General features: G+C 42.7%; 1 protein-coding gene across 2 annotated transcripts; it reads left to right on the top strand.

Moving 5' to 3' along the window:
• The first annotated feature begins 741 nt into the window (after nucleotides 1-741).
• EVA1B (eva-1 homolog B) lies at nucleotides 742-17925 on the top strand. 2 transcript variants are annotated; one of them, XM_068269055.1, is made up of 3 exons: nucleotides 742-1045; nucleotides 10731-10813; nucleotides 12652-17925. In XM_068269055.1, exons 2-3 carry the CDS (start codon nucleotides 10747-10749, stop codon nucleotides 13077-13079), a joined length of 495 nt encoding a protein of 164 aa, XP_068125156.1. In that variant the 5' UTR covers nucleotides 742-1045; nucleotides 10731-10746; the 3' UTR covers nucleotides 13080-17925. The 2 variants fall into 2 exon arrangements, with proteins under 2 accessions (XP_068125156.1, XP_068125158.1); XM_068269057.1 differs by lacking the exon at nucleotides 742-1045 and adding an exon at nucleotides 6593-6677.
• Nucleotides 17926-21333: the final 3408 nt, after the last annotated feature.

The following is a 21333-nucleotide window of genomic DNA, read 5'->3' as shown; positions in this document are numbered from 1 at the left end:
TTCACAGTAATGGAGGTGCATGATCAGGTAGGACACAAAAGGAGGAGGACCCTGCCCAAAGGCTTACAATCTAGAGGGAAATATTATAATTATAGAGGGAGATATTATAATTTGTTCCCTTTACCTTTGGAGATGATCAGTTTATTCTACAGATCATCATGGAAACATGTAATCAATTTGATAGGATAATTGCATTTGTAAAGGTGGCCATAATGATACAATCCTGCGGCCAATCGATCGTTTCCGACTGACAACGTAATCAACCTGAAACTAATTAATGGCCGAATTCTCGCTAACCACACTGATCAGATCAATGGGATTGATCTGAAAATTTTTATTAAGCTGATCGAATTGGTTAGCAGGAATTCATCCATTACAGTGCATGTCTGATCGTTTCCGATCAATTAAAGTGACTGTATCAATAACCATAATCATGTTCATGGGTTATTCAGCAATATGCATATAATGATTCTTTTTTCAGTAGCAATAGAGGCAGATGATTAGCAGGGGTACTCTTCTATCAAGAAAGAAGGCTGGAGGATATTGTGTGGTATTCTTAATATGTCTGCATAGTTTTTCCTCTGTGAGGACATCTGCTGTAAAGTAATGGTTTCTGGAGAATGGTCAGTTCCTGACAAGAGAGCAGTTGTTGGCATGAATGGGTTGGAAAGGGTTAGCTGGCTAGCCAGTGGGCTGAGCTGTGTGTTCACTTAGTTCCTGTGAGCAGAGCAGTAAGTTTGTGGCTAAACAAATTACATCTGGACAGAGGGAGGGAAGTGAAGGAGGAGGGATCCACTGTACTCACACAGTTTACCCTCTACAGTCTGCTAGCAGCAATACTTCACAAAGCTACATAGAACCTGGGAGCTGCTGTGTGACAAACAGCACAAGATACACAGGCTAATATCTCTATATTACTCATGGATACATTACACAGCAGCACTCATGATGGCATGAGGTAGCTAGCTGGTACAGCATCTAGGCAATAGAAGACACAGCCAAAGGGACACTGGGACACCAAGGCAGGATAGTGTTCGTTTGGATGGTAAGTCAGTTCTAAATATATTAATGTGGTTTTAAAGTATTTTTACCAAAACCCTGTACTTGTAAGGGACTCCATTGTGTTGCAAAGTCTATATGTTTGAATGTAGCATGTGGAATGTAACTTTTCTGAGCTGTGCTTTAGACGAAAAATCAGATTTTGTATCTAACGAGACACCTAGGCTGATTTGTGAAGAAAAAAATAGTGGAGATGCACAAGTCTTTTTACAGCAATAATGTTACCTTGGGTGAATGAATTGATATTTTGAGGGCAAACGTTTTGTTGCCATGGGACAGTTATGGGTAAGGTTAGGGGTAGTTAATATTAGGGAGAGGGTAAAGCATAGTGCCATTTACAAGAGGTATAGGTAAGATGTAAGCATATCCAGGGGTAGGTATGGGTTATTAAAGTGCCCATACACTGCAATATTTTCCACAGACATCAGATTTGATTAAATCATTAATTATTAGCTGAAGGGGGAGGTACTTTGGACAGCTGCATAGATCTGTACTACATCTAGCAGTACCATAGGTACATAAGGTAGAGATACGTTGGCACATGCGGCTTTGCAAGTATAAAACAACTTTATTGAATCAAAGTGGTGTAGCAACACATAACATTCCGTGCTAAAAATCAATCCTACCCAGTCCTGTAGTGCTGTGGGGTGAAGTGGGAGCGGAGGATGGCCTGACGACCGTTTCGCTCACTTGAGCGTCTTGTGAGGCTCTGCACGTGCCTTGCAGTGATGGTACTGATATTAGGACAGATTTCTACTGGCATCTGATCTAATGCTAGGTACACACAATGCAATTTCCTGTCCGACTGATGGGATGCCACCGATTATCCCTGACATGTCCAATTGGCTACTGATCGATAACGGGATATTTTTTGAAAAGTTATTGATTGGTAGCATGTACACCGATGCAACTTCCTGTCAGATTACCTGTCGATCTCACAGGAAATTGCATCATGTGTACCCAGCATTATACTGAGTGGTGCACTATGGTAAATTAGGACTGATCTGTTTATGTTCATCTAAAGGCATTGATCAATGTATCAGCCAAACACCGTACAGTTTTGGTTGTTCAAGCGTACCACTTTAATGCAGTATAAAAGCCTATCAAAACAATCTTTTCATAGTAGTTTCAATCTGTTGGCCCTACATACAGTAGATTTGGTAAATCTGTACAACCAAAATTATATAGTGTGTGGCCAGCAAAGAGGCGATGCACTGGAAACATTGAGCATAAAGTTCGAGTGTCTAAATGGCAGCACTGAAAAGCAAAGGGAGCAAGAAGTACAGTCACTCCTTTCATGTTCCTATTGCAGGCTAGAGAATGAAAAAGGAACGCAGCAGGATAGAAGCAACAGCCTTGATAGTTTATTTCAGCCTGCATACATCAGATTCTGTGGGGCTGATGTGCAATGATTGCAGATAACTGATACAGGCTTGCAGTTGTGTTTGTTGGAGAGCACAGATGGCAGATGGTACTTTCACTTCACTAGTCAGGGTAGGATCACACTAGGCAGAATCAAATATGCGTTTTCCACCTTGTGCTATGGAAAACGCATATGCGATTCTGCCTATTGTGTTTCTACCCTATGTCCTTTCAATCTAAAAGTACCATAATTAGGGGCAGAATGGTATGGAGGAGAAGGGTGGGATGGTGGTGATGGGTGGGGCTAAAAGAGAACTTTGCACATAACTAATCAGATTCAGATGGTAAAGATTTGTTAACTCACAGCTTGATCAAGTTGCCTTGATGTGTTAGGTACAATAACTAAGATTAAAGGAAACCTAAGAGCAAAAAAAACATAATTATATATATATCTTCTTCCAGCCCCCTTCAGGCTCATAGGTCCCTTGTCGTCCTCCCAGGCCACCTGGATCCTCTGCTAAGTGGCCCTGTAATTCACCCAGTCAGGGGAGAACTCAGCATGTGTGTCACGGCCATGCGCACCCCATACTGTGCAGGACCCAGGGACGGACTGGGACACTGGGGACCACCAAAGAAATTTCAACCTGGGGCCCACACATCCCATGATTGCGGGGGGAAAAAGGCGTGACCATGCACCGGAAGGTGGGTGTGGTCATGATGTATTATGGACAGGGCCAAATGTACATGATCTTAGCAGCATTGTAATTCAGAGACACTGCTGCCCAGCAAAACTTTGCATAGAGTCCCCTCCTTCAATATAAAGTAATGTCCTACTTTGCAGCGGTTGCGACCGCAGAGGTTGCAGAGGTTGCAACCGCATCAGGGCCCTTGGGCCAAAGGGGCCCCGAAGGGCCCTCCCTCAACTACAGTATTACCTCTCTATTGGTCCTTTGCTCATAATAATCACTTCTATAGATACTTTGAACAGTAGTAATCATTAACAAGCTATTTCCCATCCCTTTCTTGCACCTATAACACTGTAGTTGCCATTGGCAGGTTTTGGTGCGTCGTATCAATTGTTATGTATAGAGTGCTTGGGGGGCCCCATTGTAAAATTTTCATTGAGGCCTACAGCTCCTTAGCTATGCCACTGCCTCTCAGCATGAGTGATTACAGCACTGAGAAGAGAATTTTTGTGCAGCAATTGGAGCTCTGTCAGACAAGGAGGGGGGGCCCACCAGAGACCTGGAGGGGGAGGGCCCACCGAGGGAAAAAACTGTACTACTGTGGCCCAGTCCAACCCTGGCAGGACCCACGTGGCGACGGGAGCGTACGTGGCCGAACTGCACCTGTACTGATTGAACACGATTGCCTGAATTACCATGGATCCAGGCAGACTGGGAGGACGGCGAGGGACTGATGAGCCTGAAGGGGGCTGGAGGAAACCCCAGGTATGTATATTTTTTTTGTCTCAGGTACACTGTAAGGTCGCGTTTACAGTGGGCATTGCGTTCCCTGTAACAGCAGGAATGCCGCATATTAGCCGCATGTTGCGTGCAGTGTGTTATCAGACCGAACTGTAATGGCTGCACTGTGAATGTTGCATTGCTTTTTGCATTGCAATGCAACGTTCTGTGTTACAATGCAGGCAATAGGATGTACTGCAAGCCTCCACTGTGAACGTGGCCGTGAGGCTGTTTCACACTTTGTAAATTGATCAAATCTTAACAGAGCTAAAAAGTCGCACCATGGGGCAGGGTTGCAGTGCGATCATACAGTGAAGCTGTGAACACATGTGTTGCCCTATTAACAGACAGCATGCTCTGCGCTACTGCTTTGGGAACTGCTACACTGCACTAGATGTGAAAGCCTCGTAAGAAAATTAGCGCACTGCATTTTGATGCAATGAAATTGTTCATTGCTACGCAATGCAACAGACTTAGGGCTACATTCACTAAGACAAATAGCATGCCTTATCAGAGTTAACACACCTTATCAGAGTTGACACGCCTTATCAGGGTTAACATGTCTTATCATAGTTTACACGCCTTACCAGAGTAGCACAGCGAGCGATACGAACTTATGCCTGCTAACTGGCAATGACGAGAGTGAGACTGCAGAAAAGCAATGCTGAGATTTGCAGAGTTTCCCCGCACACAAATTTGGATAGGGAAACGGAGCCTATTGAAATCAATAGGCTGCTTCCAAATTTGGATGCGGGGAAAGAACAGACGTTCCGCAACAGACATTTCGTTGACTTTATGGATGCAAATCCCCATAGCTGTGCATGGCGCAGCTAAACGGACTGGAAAACGCTGAAACGGCCATTACGGCTTGTGTACATGTCAATGGCCTCAATTCACTAAGCTTATCTCCTGTCTTTAATAACGTTTCTAGAGTTATCACCATGGTGATGAGACGTAGTATTTAGGAAACATTTTACCTCAGGCAAACCTAAAGTTAACTCTTCTGTCTTTAAGTTAACTCTTCAATTCTTAAAATAACTCCAGAATTCTAACAGGCTGTTAATTAACTGCATGTGAATATAACTGCAGAGGAGGTAACTTAACTACAGAGGAGATAACTTAAGGAATGACGAGATAAGATAACTCTCTTACTGTGTGGTGGCAAGTTTCCTCTTGCCTTATTATCTCCAGCATGATCTTAGTGAATTGAGGCCAATACATGTACACCATTCACAAAGTCCAAATGCAGCAGCATAAAAAAAAAATCACACTCAGATGCACATGCACTGAGGAAAATATATCAGTGCTACATAAATGCATAATAATATTTGCAATGCAATTTTCCCATATAAGTTTTTTCCAAGGTAACTTATCGTTGACATTTCTGCTCTTTGCAAGGTACATGCCCTGCTTCTGTTTGGGCAACATTGTCTTAATGAATAACAGAGAGCACATTAAGCAGTTTGCAGGATTCATAAACTGGAGTTCAGCAGTCCTAACCAGAAAGGAGAAAACAAGTACTGTAACTCAGAAGTCTCCTGTGTTGTGTCACTGCAGCCCTATGCTTCTTGCACTTATTCAGTATACAGGAGTTGCATGAGGGAAGCTTTCCAACACCTGGTTTGTTGGCAAGTGTCAGCTGGGAAGAGCCAGGAAGGGGTAGAGAGGGACACTCCCAGCTGTCAGAGAGTAGAGATGACATATGTGAAGTCAGGCTTTGCAGACAGCTGCAGGGAGTGGGAGAACACAAGTAGACATTCAGTGACTGCTGTGCCTCACACACACAGGTGATCACTTATGCATGAAACAAGCTGCAAAGCTTCCATTTTCTGTTCATTCTTGCTTGAAGATTACCAAGTTCAAATGAGGTAATTTTCCAGTACTCAGTTAAAGGACCCCTGTCGCGAAAATCTTAATGAAAACCCAGGGCGGATTTATTAAATCTTAATACTATACAGAGGCATGTCCTGAGAACAATGACATGCCTCTGTGTCCTTCTGCACCGCCCCATTTCCCCCCCCCCCCCGGGCTCTGCTGTCCCCCCTGAAAAATACCACCTGACTAGCGGCAATCTGCTATTTACATGCGCTTGTCTTTCACTATTGTTCCATTACTGCCGCTCTCTGCCTCCGATAGATTCCTCCAATCAGAAGCTGAGCCGCGGCCCAGGAAGTACTCATGCCCACTCACAGGCTCTCAGCCAGTGCATTGAGGTAATACTTTGAAGTAGCGAGGTTCTACTATATTACAGTGCTGTCCTGACTATTGGAACGTGTTTAGAGGAGAGGCTAAAATAATATTTTGAGGTAATGAGGTTCTACTCTATTACAGTGCTGTCCAGACACTTGGAAGAAGACACTTAGAGGAGCGACTCTAATGAGGGCTTCCGCTACTCATGCATAGTCTGCACTCTCATACATCAGTGATCTAGCTCCATACTGATGTACCTAAATTTTATTTTTTTATATAAGTATTTATATACCTACATTTTATTTATTTATATAAGTATTTATATAGTGCCAACATATTACGCAGCGCTGTACAGAGTACGTTGTCATGTCCCTCAGAGGGGCTCAAGTCACAATCTAGTCCCTACCATAGTCATATGTATATAACGTGTAGTGCATATATCATAGTCTCAGACCAATTTAGGGGAAACCGGTTAACTTATCTTCATGTTTTTTGGGTTCTGGAGCACCTGGAGGAAACCCACACAGACGGGGAGAACATACAAACTCCTTGTAGACGTTGACCTGGCAGGGATTAGAACCGGGGATCCAGCACTGCAAGGTGAGAGCGCTAATCGCAACGTCACCATGCTGCCCACCTACATGCATATTCATATTGCTGGCAGAGTTTCCCAATGAACTATAAATCCCAGGACACTAAAATAGATACATGTTGCAATCATCTTTTAAAACATAACTGTTATTTAGGCATATATACAGTATCTGTTTGTGCTTCCCCTGCTTCCAGAAAGGGCATAAAAAAACCTTATTGGACCCCATGCTTAGGATGTCCAGAAACGCAGTACACTACCACTCTGGCCTAGGTTTAGTGCTCATCCAGATCACACAAGGGTGTAACTGCCAGGGAAGGAGCCAACACAGTTGTGGGCGCAATTTCTTCCGCTACCTCCAATACAGACTCTTCTCTCTGGCACTCTCCTGGTTGCCACTGGTTTTGTCAGTAGTGGAGAGTGGAAATAAGAAGAGCAGCAAGGGATTTATATAAAGCAAGAAATCCAAATGACCCCTGCGCTCCAATCCTGGTTTCAAAAACCGCTCCAACAATCTCTGCAGCCTTTATGTTCCTAATGCCCGGCTCAGCTCCAAAAACTCTGGGATGTGGGATGTGTACAGCGCTCCTTGTTTTTGTTTTAAATTTATATAAAGCATACTGAGAGTATAGGAGGCAAAAGCATCTTTGAATTTTCCACCTGGCTTTCTATTGATTTATACACTTACCGGTAGCAATGAGATTTGGTTCCTTTTGTAGTCTTGGCAGTAAAATATAGGAAGGCACAATTAAAGCACCTTTGAATCTGCCACTTGAGCTTCTCATTGGTCCTTTGGTCTGTCCAATGGGAATCCTCCTCAGAAAGTATTCTCACTGGTCCAATCAACTGACCAAAAGGGGAAATTTGAAGGGAGATTTAAAGATGCTTTTGCCATAGCTTCCTATTCTATACTGTGGCATAGTGCACTGGCAGTCCGTCAGGGAGCAGCAGTGGAGCCTGGTGGTGTCAGCAGTGCTGTGGCGGGGAGTGGGAAGAGATGCAGTGAGGAGCAGCAGTGCTGGGCAGGGGCAAACCCAGGATTTTCAAGAGGGGGATTCCTGAAAGGTCTCCCTCAGCCACGTCCAATACAGTATAATAATATGGCAGGACAGCATGCTGAGTACGCATAATGCAATTTCCCGTCCGACTGACAGGATCTGACAATTATTTCCTAAATGTCCAATCTGCTCGCGAAGTGGAACAGGATGGATCAGGAGCAGTTTGGATATAGATAATAATGAGGACAGCTGACACGTCCAATACAGTATAATAATATGGCAGGACAGCATGCTGAGTACGCATAATGCAATTTCCCGTCCGACTGACAGGATCTGACAATTATTTCCTAAATGTCCAATCTGCTCGCGAAGTGGAACAGGATGGATCAGGAGCAGTTTGGATATAGATAATAATGAGGACAGCTGACATTGCTAATATAGGGGAAAGTGAAGATTCACACAGCAGGGCACAGGGCTGTGCTCATACCTGGCTCTGTTAAGTTCCCCAGAGCTGCTCCATGCTCTGTACTCACGCTGCTGCTACATCCAAAGTCAACTGTGGCAGGGAAAGTAAGGGGGTGGAGCATAGTGCAGGCAGCAGCACGGTGCTGAGAGCTGCAGGATACCTGCAGATATTCTGGTGTCTCAACTTGTGCCTGTCCCCAAACACTGCACCGGCCCTGGTCTGAGGGGGGATTCTGGGCAGCTATAATCCCCACCTGCGTTTGCCTATGCTGGGGGTCCCATGGAAGTGCCACAGGAGTCCGGTGGGAAAAGATGGTGGTAGGTGACTCTGCAAGCTAATTTTAGAACTAAAGGGGCAAATAAAAGTTATAACGGATCACTAGATGAAATTAAGTTTGAAAAGGAAGAAAATGGTTTATAAGCGAAAATGCTGGAAGAATTTTTTGACGAAGGTTTGCTTAATGCTGAACTCCTGATAAACTGCGTGCCTAATGGCAAATTGGTCCCTGCTGGCAAATATCAACTGTAAAATGTCTACTCCAAGTGGATTTTGACTTTGGAGCTACAGTCATCACCTCCACAATTAAATTATTAAAAAGGATTACATTTTGCATACGAAATGTGAGGATTTAGAAATAGATTTGGGTACTACATCTCTCTGACATTCCTGAAAACAAATACTTCCATAGGGTTGGTTCACCCAGCCAGAACAGGGAGGGTATTTGAGGCTATCTCATTGTGCTATACCCGCTTCCATGGTCTGCTTAGGGTCCTCACCGTGTCTGTAGAGTAGAAGAGTGCCATATATCAAGTCTATGAGAACATATCCTCTATTCATAAAAAAATTAGCAGTGTTGGGAATGTCTGTTGTGAACTGCATTGAACAGAGTCATATCTGGTGAAAACAAACTTTGTGAATAGGCCAATAGAAAAGCATGAGTCCATGCTAAATGTCCACAGGTCTGCCCTCCGGCCTGGAAAATATTGTGGCAGAGGATCCAGTGTGAACTTAAAGGACACCTGAAGTGAGAGGAACATGGAGGATGCCATATTTATTTTCTGTTAAACAATACATGTTGCCTGGCAGTCCTGCTGATCTCTCTGGCATCAGTAGTATCTGAAACAAGCTTTTGGCAAATCCAGTCAGACTTCAGTCACACACCTGATCTGCATGTTTGTTCAGAATCTATGGCTAAAAGTATTAGAGGCAGATGTTCATCAGCAGGACAGCCAGGCAATCTGCATTGTTTAAAAGGAAATAAATATGACAGTCTCAGAAGGAATGATGGTAGTTTGATATTGCCAATGAGAATAATTTGGACCTGCATGCAAATGTAAAGCTAATTGTATGCAACTTTGAATTGGGGCAATCAGTTTCACTTCCTTGCCCAGCTCATAGCTGCATAACATTTGCATGCAAACAAGTGATAATTCTTTGCATCTCCTGGATCATCTATAGTGACAGTGATGAATGTGAATGCATTGAAGCGCGTACAGTGTATAACAGCAGCTCTGTATACTGCCAGTCTTGCCATGAAAGCAAGCCTGAGGGTGCTGAACATAGGAGAGAAATTTATGGGAGTGTCCGAGAATGTCTGTAACCTGGAAGGAAGTTACTGGGATGTATTTTAGAATATGCAGGAAGCCAGGTCACTACTGCTGGAGGATGTGAATCACGAATACCTACGTTTCATCATCCTGTTAAGCTGCACACTTGCTGCTCTCTTGCTTCAAAGCACTGCAGGGAAACAGATGTTTAGGGTACGAGTAAATGGGCACATTCATTGTTTTCTGCTACTTGTGGTTGTCTGTCTTGCCAAACAGTGTGGGCAGGCAAGCAGCCATTTATCAGTCAGGCAAGGTAAAATATTGTAAATAACTCACAGGTTTATTTATAAAGCTGTGTAAATTATGCAACACGTAATCACCAATCACAATTCATTTGTTATTATTGAATAGAGTTGGCATTTGTGCAACTGCAGTCAAGTACATACCTACGCAAACATTGTGAGGGTCCCTGCACACTGCAAATCTGATTTGAGATTCCGATTTGCGATTCCAATTTTCCCTGGATGCTATCAAAAGAAAAACGCAGCATGCAGTACTGATTAAAAATCGCAATCGCATGTGAAAATCTATTAAAAATCGGAATCGCATATAGGGCTTGATTCACTGAAGCGTGATAACTGCTATCACAGCAGTTATCACGCGATCTGCTGCGCGCAAAGGTTTGCGTGCGAACAGCGTTACTTCGCGTGATAAGCGAAGGTTTGCGTGCGATCACGGGCACTTTTCACATGGAAAGCACCCATGATCGCGCACAAACTTTTGCTTATTACGTGATAACTGCTGTGATAGCAGTTATCACGTAATCACGCTTTAGTGAATCAAGCCCATAGTGTGCTAGAGGCCTCATACTGCTTGCATAAACACCAGTAAAAATGCTGTCTGCACATGGAATTTTTAAGGTACATACTTGGACCAACCTCATTGTCACTGCAGGCGGATGTGCTCTACTGTAGAACAAAAATCTGCAAAATATGATTGTGCAGTTAAAATGTGAGAGATAGTGAAGTTGTGACAACTGTCTTCTCTTTCTAGATCTTCTTCAGTCACAATGGATACTCGTAAGAGAGAGATGGAATTTCTGAGTAACAGCATAGCAGCATATGCCCACATAAGAGGTACAGTATTGTATTTCTGTCTAAAATGCGTCTGCCTCAGACCATGCTCAAAATGCCCTGCTAGCACAAGGCTGGTCAATGCCCAAGGAACATACACATGCCGTACTTGAATATGTCAAATACATGCACTCGTATTTACACCCAGGCACACATATACACATACATATATACAGTACATGCCGACACATACGTTATGCATGTATCATACCTCCCAGCTTTGGGATATAAGAAAGAGGGACACTTTAAGACATGCCCCACCACACCCTCGCCATGCATATCACAAAGCATGCAGAACCAAAAGATGTAGTTTTATCATTTAAACCACTTTGGTTCTCTCTATCATCAGTAGTTCTACTTTATTTTAACATTTAAAAATACAAATTATAACAATGTAATTGATGGGAATAAAGTTTAGAGTCAGTTAGTCACATTTTTCAGTAGAAAATACATTTATTAACACAGATATCAGTTCTGTAAGAGGGACAGATGAGGCAGAAAGGGGCTGGGGGGGGCGGAGGGATTTGGTTCTCAAAGATGGACAGTTGGGAGCTATAATGTGTACACACACACACGCACACTCACTCACTCACTCACTCATAGCACCAGTACATACACAGCTGGATGAGGCAGACTTCATTCGATCTGGCACTGCCAGCCCAGTACAAGGTCTAAGATATGGATCAAGATGAAATGGGGGGGCCTTAGGCAAGGTAGTAGCTTTGCCCCCCCCCTTATTGTTCTTTTGGTAATCTTAGATGGGATGCCCCCTGACACTCACTAGGCCATAGGCATCTGACTTGTGGATAATCTTGCTCTGCAAGGTCTGCCTTCTTTACACATTCTGCCTTAACCTCCAGGACCCTTTCCTTCCTCCTTTCTCAATGTGTAATGTCAGGTTTTGGATAGGCACACCTTGCCGTGTTTCTGTAGTCGGGTGCTCAGCCTTGATGCAGAAGCGGCATCAGTCCAATACAAGCAATTCAAGATCGGCTGGCACACCAGTTCAAAGTTCCAAGCAGTTTTATTGTATGCACAACATTATGTTGTGCATACAATAAAACTGCTTGGAACTTTGAACTGGTGTGCCAGCCGATCTTGAATTCCTTTCTCAATGTGTGCCTTCACCTCTAGATATCACTATAGGCACATGGCTAGGTGTTCTATGCCCCACCCCAAGGAAGTGGGGTGGGGTACACATAGGGCTGTCTTAAAGGTAGATTACAATGGGCACCTGTGGAGGTCTGTGATGCAGGAAAGTCTGGTGAAGGAGCTACTTTAAAAATAAGTGATTTTATATCCGCTATTTTTTTTTTTTTTTTTACAATAAAAGATAATTTAGATGCTTCTACACAGATGAAAACAAGCTCTGTTGGTTCCTTTGCAGGGCTAGGGACAAACCCTGAAACTAGACTAAAGTGGTCATTATTATTATTATTGTTCTCATCTTTATAATTTATAGTAAATTAGTAAGGGACATAGAAAAAAAAACTATAGAAACAATCACAAAAACATGGTGCAGTATAGCAGAGCTGTATAGCAGAGGACCCTAGCCAGTCAGGCTCACAATATATGTATGGAATATTTTTACATGTTACAAGGCTTATTGATTAACACTGTACAAACACAAGTAAAGGCTGCAACTGTAATCCGCTATTGATAAAGACTGTCCTTGTGAAAGCTGACGTATGGCGCATTGATTAATATATGGCAGAACATGTGGTTTTTATTATAGGTAAAGGATTATATTATAATTATTAACTAAATATATGCAGTTATTTATATTATTCATTATTTATTATCAACTTCTTCCTTACTAGTTTGAATGGTTTTTTTTTTAGATAACCCGGAATCTTTTGGCCTCTACTTTGTGCTTGGGGTATGCTTCGGACTGGTCTTAACACTCTGCATGCTGGTGATCCGGATCTCTTGCAAACCTCGGACCCCCAGCATTCCTCCCAAACCGAAAAAGACTCCCCCCAAAGACTGTGTAAAGGAGCCCCTGTCTTTAGTGGGGGATGAAGAGGACCCAGACAGTGATGACAATGAAGAAACATTCATCTTGACTCCTGTGACAGACACTCCTCTGGGAAACCAGACCCCTGTGGACGGTACACTGTCAGTAAATGTCTTCACATCAGCAGAGGAGCTGGAGAGAGCCCAGAGGCTAGAGGAGCGGGAGAGGATAATCCGAGAGATCTGGCGGAATGGCCAGCCTGATATTCTGGGTACAGGAACTGGCACCATCGGCCGTGTACATTACTATTAGTAGTGGCACTGGAAGATGAACTAAATTGGTGCTATCCTTAAACATTCAAAAAGCAACTATTTATCCTAGTCTTCCATTGTGCAACATGAACGAATAGCCACATGGTTCATGGCTCTGTTGTATCTTATTAGAGCAATGAGGTTCTTTCTGCTGAACAAATACAGAAGAATATTTATCTGTATGATGCCATTGCTGCCCAAAGGTGGATGAGAACTTCATAATGGATACAAATGTCACACATGCCCTGGGCATATTTAAATGGTCACCACTGAATCTTCTGCACCAGTGATGGTACTCTTTGTGTTTTGGTTCTGTTTAAACTGAAAGGAGAGGCCAGTTCTTGATCAAATACTGTATGCTACGGAGTGCAGGAGTCTCATACCTGAATAATGTGGATATAAACACAAAGCCAGATCATCCATAAAACTAAATAGGCAGACACCTAGTGTCTGGTGGTGTCCAGGGGCCAGACTGCCAGCCCCTCTGTCCCCCCTCCCTCCCCTACTATTCTCCTTACCAAACATTCCAGATGGCAAGTAGGGAGAGCCTAAGCTGGTGACTTGCCTAGGGCCCAATTTCACCGAATCCAGCCCTGGATATGAATGGTTTAGCTGCAGAGAATCGCCTGGAAAGGATTATTTAATAAGCACCTTGATTTTATGCAAATGATGGCAAACAGATATGCATTATCTGTAATAACATCAGCCCTACATTCATATGCTGGGAGTACACGGTTCATTTTAGCCACTCGATTCTCCGCTCGATCGTTTTCGCCGATTCTCTTATCTTCCGCACGTTTTTCTTATCTTTTTCCATTCACTGCTATCAGAAATCGAGCGGCGAATCGATCGAACGGGAGACTGGACATGTCGGAAATTATCTATCGAGCCATCTATCTGCGGCAGAAACGAACCGTGTATTCCCAGCATTACAGCCTTCCTACCCATCTCTGTCACAGTGCAATATGTAGGTGAGCCGCTGCTCCCTGTAATAAAATGTTATCTAACGACCACTGAACAATAAAAATATACTGTATATGTAACATCGGCAAAAAAGGAGTTATGTATCTATAGCTGTACGCTGAGATACTATGTATGGTTTGTGTATGCTATGATTAAAGTCAGCTCACAAATGCATTTGGAAAAGATGTATGCTGCAGGTCTGCAGTATGTTATTTGTGTGCCTCGAATTTATGATGTGTTCAGCCTCATGATGTAATTTATTTCTCTGGGTGAGGCTGTACTGCATTGCATTGCCATTAACCATGTGTATGCTGGATTCTGCAGTACTGGATAGCAATGCCTTCACATTGCCTTACACAGCATGTTTACGTCTGCTCATGGCTTAGCAGTCTTTAGCAGGCCTGCTTCCTTGCAACGGGTTAAGCAGTCTGCAATTTATTACAGGACTTTCTGGCCTCTTGGTTTAAAAACATCTGTTTTTCTTCTTGTTCCCCCACACTGTGGGAACATTGGTGCTTTAAGTTTCATTCCTCAGTCTCCCCTGAGGATAGAAAGAACATTCCACGTTAACATTAAATTCTGCCACATGGGAAAGGCAGGAAGTAATTTTTTAAAAAGAAAAACTTTATTTAAAGTGCTGGTATATTTTTATATAAAACCAGCAGGCATCTTAGGGAGAGCAACCAGGCTTCAGAGAATAGCATATAGGAACCAAAAGGCTTTCCTAAACGCAGAGGAAAGTGCAACACTGCCTTCGTAAAATAGAAGGAATTTCTATATCTTGAAAGCATGAAGTCAAGGAGCAAAGGATTTTCTCCTCAATTATGGACTTAAAGAAAACCTGTAAAAAAAAAAAAAAGTTCCCCTGGGGGGTACTCACATCGGTAGGGGGAAGTCTCCGGATCCTATCGAGGCTTCCACCGTCCTCCTGTGTCCCACGGCGGTCTTGCTCTGGCCCTCCGAACAGCTGGGATGTAAGTATTTACCTTCCTGACTCCAGCGCCGACGCAGTATCGGCTCTCCGCTCAGAGATAGGCGGAAATAGCTGATCGCTGTCGGCCCGCTCCACTGCGCAGGTGCAAGTCTCCTGCGCCTAAATAGTAGAGCGGACCCGACGGAGATCGGCTATTTTTGCCTATCTCCAAGCTGAGAGCCGCAACAGGGCCCCCGCTGGAGCCAGGGAAGGTAAATATAGCAAGCCTTGTCAGGCTTAACGAGCATGGATTACAGGAGACTTTGGGGGAGCCAGCGCTGGATTGACTGCAGCTACAGCGGAGGGGGAAGCATTATTGGGACCCTGAGGCTTTCCCCTACCCCCCAGGGGAACTTTTTTTGTTACAGAGTCTCTTTAAGTGAGAACAACTTCATTGTAAGTTGTGCATATATAAGTGCTGCTGTGCTGTAATCGGCTTCCCAATTTAATCTTTTGATCAACATAAGATGATTTCTGGTAGCCTGATTACTGTTCAACACATTTCTGTCCAGTATGCAAACATACGCAGGACTGCATGTTCGTACAGGACATATATTTGGTGCCATTCTTAACTCAGGTGTACTGAATGCTGCCTAAATCTCCACCCTGGTAATGGACATGTTGTGTCAACGCAGTCTGTCAAGGGCGTGTGCTCAGGTCTGTGGGTAACCATAGACATTCCAAATGTTGCTCCAACCTGCCTAGCTTTATAAGAAATTCATCCCTCCCAATGGCGCACCACTCAAAAAGCAGATCAGGTGACCTTGTGTGATGAAGAGGTAGCAGGGCTGAAGCAGGCCAAGGTCACGCTGAGCACATTGTTGAATCCCAGACTGTCCATAAGGGTTGAGAGTAAAACTGGATTTGAGGGACCCTGCATTAAAGTGCTGTTCAAGATCAAATTGCTTATTTATCTTCTGACAGAGTAGTCAAGGTTATCACTTCTGTCAGGTGGATTCTGCTGTATGTCACTCCATTGGGGAGAGCCTCCCTCACCTCTTTGGCCCTTCATGAACCACCATGGCTTTTAATGTAAACCTTGCAAATCCTCCGGACAACAAACTTGACAGAATCTGTAACTTTTTTTTGTTTTCACTGTTCCAAAAAAAAAAAGTGTTTGTTTGAATGACTTGCCTGCTTCTTGTCAGGACAGGAGTTGTGCGAAACGCCTAGATAAGTACATATGTAACATTAAAAAAACCTAAGAGGTTAGGGACCACTGCATACACAATACCAACCAAACTCTACAAGTTTTAGGGGGCTGGATGCGGGATTTGATTCTTTTTGTAATGCTGTATATATTCTTCTGTTTAATCTTAGGTTATTAACTAGAATTTCCTTTATTAAGAAAGGAAATTGTAAGAAATTATCAGTTTAACAGCAAAATGTATCTATAGTAAAAAAATACCAGTTTACAAAAAATTAAGCAAGTGCCTTCAGTCCACATTACAAAGGATGATTCAAATGATATAGCTTATTAAATATTTCTCCTTTCTGCATTAACTCATTCTGGGCCTAATGCTCGAAGCCATGTTAAATTTGCCACAAACGGGAAGAGCATGGCAATTTTAACGCCACTAACTTCAGTGGAGCAGTGTATATGCTATGTGATCAGCACAGCACCACAGGTTGCTATGGTATGCTACTTGAGTAAGTAGTATGTTGTATATGAACATAGCAACACACGCGTTACTTTGATAATGCCCATTACACTAAGAGTGTAACACGTTGCTGCCCCTGGCATTAGTGCCGGTAAAATGAACTATTTGTTTTATCTCACAAATTATCTTTCCTTATCTTTCTTAATTCCAACATAATGCCCGTTATGTACTTTCATAAATTGCGGTAAAATGTTTACCAGCCATTAATGACTCTGCCCTAATGGCCCCTCTGAGTTTTCTCACTGGAAATATCTTCACACTTTTCAATAAAATACCTTTAAAGCCACTGGCACATGAAGAAATACTCAAAGTAGTGATAATATGTTTTCCCCTAAATTTTTTATCACATTTTCTGTTGTCATAGTTACATAGTTATTTCGATTGAAAAGACATTCGTCCATCGAGTTCAACCAGAAATGTTATTTTGCATATACGCAAAAAAATTATCTCCTGGGAGAAAATTCGGTAAATGCAGTAAATGAATAGGGGTCCTTTATAGTTGAGGTGAAAATAAAAATATGAGATAATTCCTGAGGTGAGTTCATGAGGATTTTTTTGTAAGTCAATTCCAAAATGAGAAAACTTGAGCTGTCCCCTTATTATCTCGGAAAATTTGGTGTTATGTAGCTATAAACACACGTTTAGTGTGATACTTTTGAGTTTTTGAAGAAATCCTGTATTTAGCATTTATTAATTAACATAAAGGACAGAGCAATGATATGCACATGTACTAGTGCATGAAGGCCAACCATAGGTCAGTCATCATTCCTTTTATAGCACCAGAGTGTGTGAGCTATAGTCTGATTGGCTGGTGTGGGCTATAGTCTGATTGGCTGGTGTGGGCTATAGTCCTTCAGTGATTACAAACTCCATTTAAGTATTAAACTGTTTTTAGTTGGAAAATAGTGTTGAGGCCATAGGAAGTGTTCTGATAAGCTGTGTTGGACGTCACTGATTCACAAACTGGGTTGATGATCACATACAGGTATCTTCATACAGGAAATAATTAAAGAAGACCTTTGGGTTTTTTAGGAGTGTCAGACATAGGTGAATGGTAGACCCCTTCAGGTCAGCATACTCAAATTTGAATGGGGCACCGCTGAGAAAGCCCTAAGTTATGTGCAATGTTCAATGTATATAAATATAAAATGGCAATATTATTAAAGTGCTATATTTTATAACACCTGGTTTTGAATTTTATGCCATAGTTTTATATATTTTTGGAACTCTAATAAAATGTTTAAACTATACACAGACTATTTATTTTAAATGTTTGTATTTTTATTTACTTCTAACAAGAGCAATGCTATTATTCTCAGTGCTGCATTTGTAAATTATAGCACTGTACAAAGCAGACAATGTACGGACCATAGATACTGCATGTAGGTAGGTCTGTAACTCACTTCTTCAACTAAAGGTACCCATACACTATTTGATTTTCCCATGGGCGTTGCTAGCCCCAAAGATCAGTGGCACATGCCCCAGATCTATTCTGGGGTGCCCCGGATGTCCCCCAGGTTGATTCAGCCATGGTGCCTCAAAGGCGGGCATGCTGGGAGCTGTGGTGCATCAATCGGGGGTATGCTGGGTGCTGTGGTGCCTCTATGTGCGCATACTGGGTGTTGTGGTGCCATGCTGGGTGCTGTGATGCCTTTATGGGGGCATAAGAGGAGCTGTGGTTCTTCAATGGGGACATGCTGGGAGTTGTGGTGCCTCAATGGAAGGCCCATGGGAACATAGGAGGGGGTCCACTAGACAGTCAGGAAATGTTATGGTGGAACTGCCAGATGACCTGGCAGCAGGCCAGCCGGCCCAGCAGAAAGCCAGACCAGCCAGCACAGAAGCCAGGTAACTGCCTAGTTATGTTTTAATTACACTGCCTATTTATGTGATATGCTGCATTTTTTTTTTTATTAATGGAGAGGGGGCTTCACCCAAGATTTTGCTAGCAGACCTACTTAGATCACTGTTAAATTCACGTAAATTTGGCTCCACCCATGATCACGCCCTTTTTCTGTCTGGAGTTCCCCGGATCTCTTAGGACCCTAGCAACACCCTTGGATTTTCCCCAGCAGATTCGTTTTATTATTTAATAAAATTTAATTTTCATTGATACAAAAGATCACAATACCATTGTTTGGATGCCATTGCCAGGATTTATGCCCCAAACCCAGCATAAAACATACCAGAGGATGGACAGAACGTGGTTCACAGCATAGCTTCCAAACCCTGTCCTCAAAGCCCACCAACAGTGCATGTATTGTGGAAATCTACAAAGGTAGTTAATCTGCTCTGCTGAGACACTAATTACAGTAACCCACCTTGCGAAACATGTACAGGTAAAAGCTTGTGTCTATAATTTTGGGCCTGCTTGAGGACAGGATAGGGAAACCTTTGTTTAGAGGTTGCCACAACAGAGGCAATATGATGCATGTTTTGCTCATGTTCTACTTCTAAACTAACAAGCTTCTGGTCCAGAATATTTGGGTTATTTCTTTCAGCTTTTGGAGTGGTGGCTAAAAAAAGATTCATAACTGGCTTTTCCGAAGTAGGAAACAAAGTTGTTTGTTTAACTATATCTGCATTGCAGCAAAGAAGCCTGTGTTGAAAGCTTGGAACACAGGCATACAACTGGAAGAGGTAAAAGCTTGTATCTATAATTTTGTTATCCACAAAAGAGGATAAACCGAGACAATATGACACAGCCTGAATTACCTGCATGCAATATACAAACATAACTTGAACCCCTTTGTACAGGATGGGTTTGGCCATTGGGGAATCCGTACCTGGGCTTGGGGGTTGGAGTTAAAGACTGGGGAACCAGCATCTTACTTATGTTTTTTCTATGCTTTTCACTTTTTCTCTCTTTCCTTTTATTTTTTAGTTTCAGGTCTCTTAGAACTTCCCTGAGTCTAACGACCATGTGTTATAACGTCACCTCGGGTGTTATCTTCCTCCCCATCTGTTGCACCAGTTATACCAGAAAGTCCTGCCAGCTAGTCTTCTAACTGGACTGGACATCAGAGCAGTGCTTTAGGCCATGTTAACAGTGGTGCATTGCCGTGTGGCATAACGACTGCTCTGTAACACAGCTTGTCACACTACAATGTACCACATATGTGATGTTCAGTGCAGAGGCTGCGTTGCGGTACAGTGGAGTGCAGCAAAATGCGAGCGGTAATGGTTATAGTGAAGCATACTTTTCATTGACCGTATGCTTCAATGTATGCACCACAACATGCAGGTATTGCGGCACCGCTTTCCTGATCCGTTCACTGAGAATGTGGCCTGAGAAAATGGCCGCTATAGATTAATAAGTAAGGCTCCCATTTTCTTATCTTTTGCTACTTTTACCTATAGTGTCACTCCTGCAAAATTGAAAAATCTGCCTGAAAAATCTGTCTGTCCGGGTTGAGAGGAGTTTAAACTTACTTCTCTCTTTTTGTATCACAGGTTCCCAAACTAGTGTGCTCTCATGCAATACAGTGACAGTTTGAAAAAAAGCATGAACAGACCACTGTCAAAAACGATTCTGGCACAGAATTTAACTTATTTGAAAGCCACTCTTGAGTTCCCATAGTTCCTGTGATCAGAAGAAGTGGAAAGTGTGGCCATACTGATAAAATAGCTTAAAATAGCTTAAAGTGAACCTCCAGACTAAAAAACTACTCAGCAGCACTGAAAAGGCTTGGTGTTTCTTTAACAGTTTCACAGCATCAGAACTTTGTTTTCCTTACCAAAGCCTAATTTTTAGCTGCTTAGAAGCTAAGCTCCGCCCCATCAAAGAAATCTCCCCGGGCATTTTTCCCCTGATGCTGTGCAAAGCATGATGGGATTTCTGATGTTGTTGTTCTCATTGCCTAGCAACTGAGAGGGGTGATCAGGACACAGGACAGTTGGAACTGTCTCATGCTCCCTGTCACCTCCTTTCAACCAAAAAGATGGCTGCCCTCATGAAATCACAAACATTTTCCTGTTCTTTTAAAACAGTGAGTAAGAGATTATATTACCTATTTTAATTAACATAACTAATGTAGCTTAATGACAGTAAGTTTCTTTAGGCCGAAGTTCCTCTTTAAGCTCGCAGGGTTCTCTCCCCTTTTTGTGTCTTGGAATTCATTAAACATGTTATTCATCATGCTACTTTTATCACTGTCCTTACCAATTCTGTATTTTGTATTGATTCTGTATTTTGTCACCAATTATGTATTTTGTATATTGGCGTATTCCATTTTTCTGTATAATTATGTGCCTCATGTTCGTTTCTTACTTTGTACAGCACCACGGAATATGTTGGCGCTTTATACATCAATAATAATAATTATTTATTGGATTTATATAGTGCCAACATATTACGCAGCGCTGTACAATACATAAGATTACAGACAATGATAACAGGGGCGACCGACAGCACAATACAGTTAATAGACAATAGATACAACAATACAGGTAATAAAAAGCAATAAGATACACAATACACTACAGGATGTACAATCAAGAATGATACATAAGGGGAGAGGGCCCTGCCAAAGGCTTACAATCTAGAGGGAGGGGGTGGTGACACAAAAGGAGGGGGGTGTATCAAGAAGTTCTCGGCAGAGAGAGTTAGGGCAGTGTCAAGGTGAAATAGGCCTCCTTGAAGAACTGAGTTTTGAGTG

The sequence above is a fragment of the Hyperolius riggenbachi genome, chromosome 2 (genome assembly GCF_040937935.1).
Source record: "Hyperolius riggenbachi isolate aHypRig1 chromosome 2, aHypRig1.pri, whole genome shotgun sequence".
Taxonomy (NCBI): domain Eukaryota; kingdom Metazoa; phylum Chordata; class Amphibia; order Anura; family Hyperoliidae; genus Hyperolius; species Hyperolius riggenbachi.
This window is presented reverse-complemented; position numbering and strand designations above follow the sequence as displayed.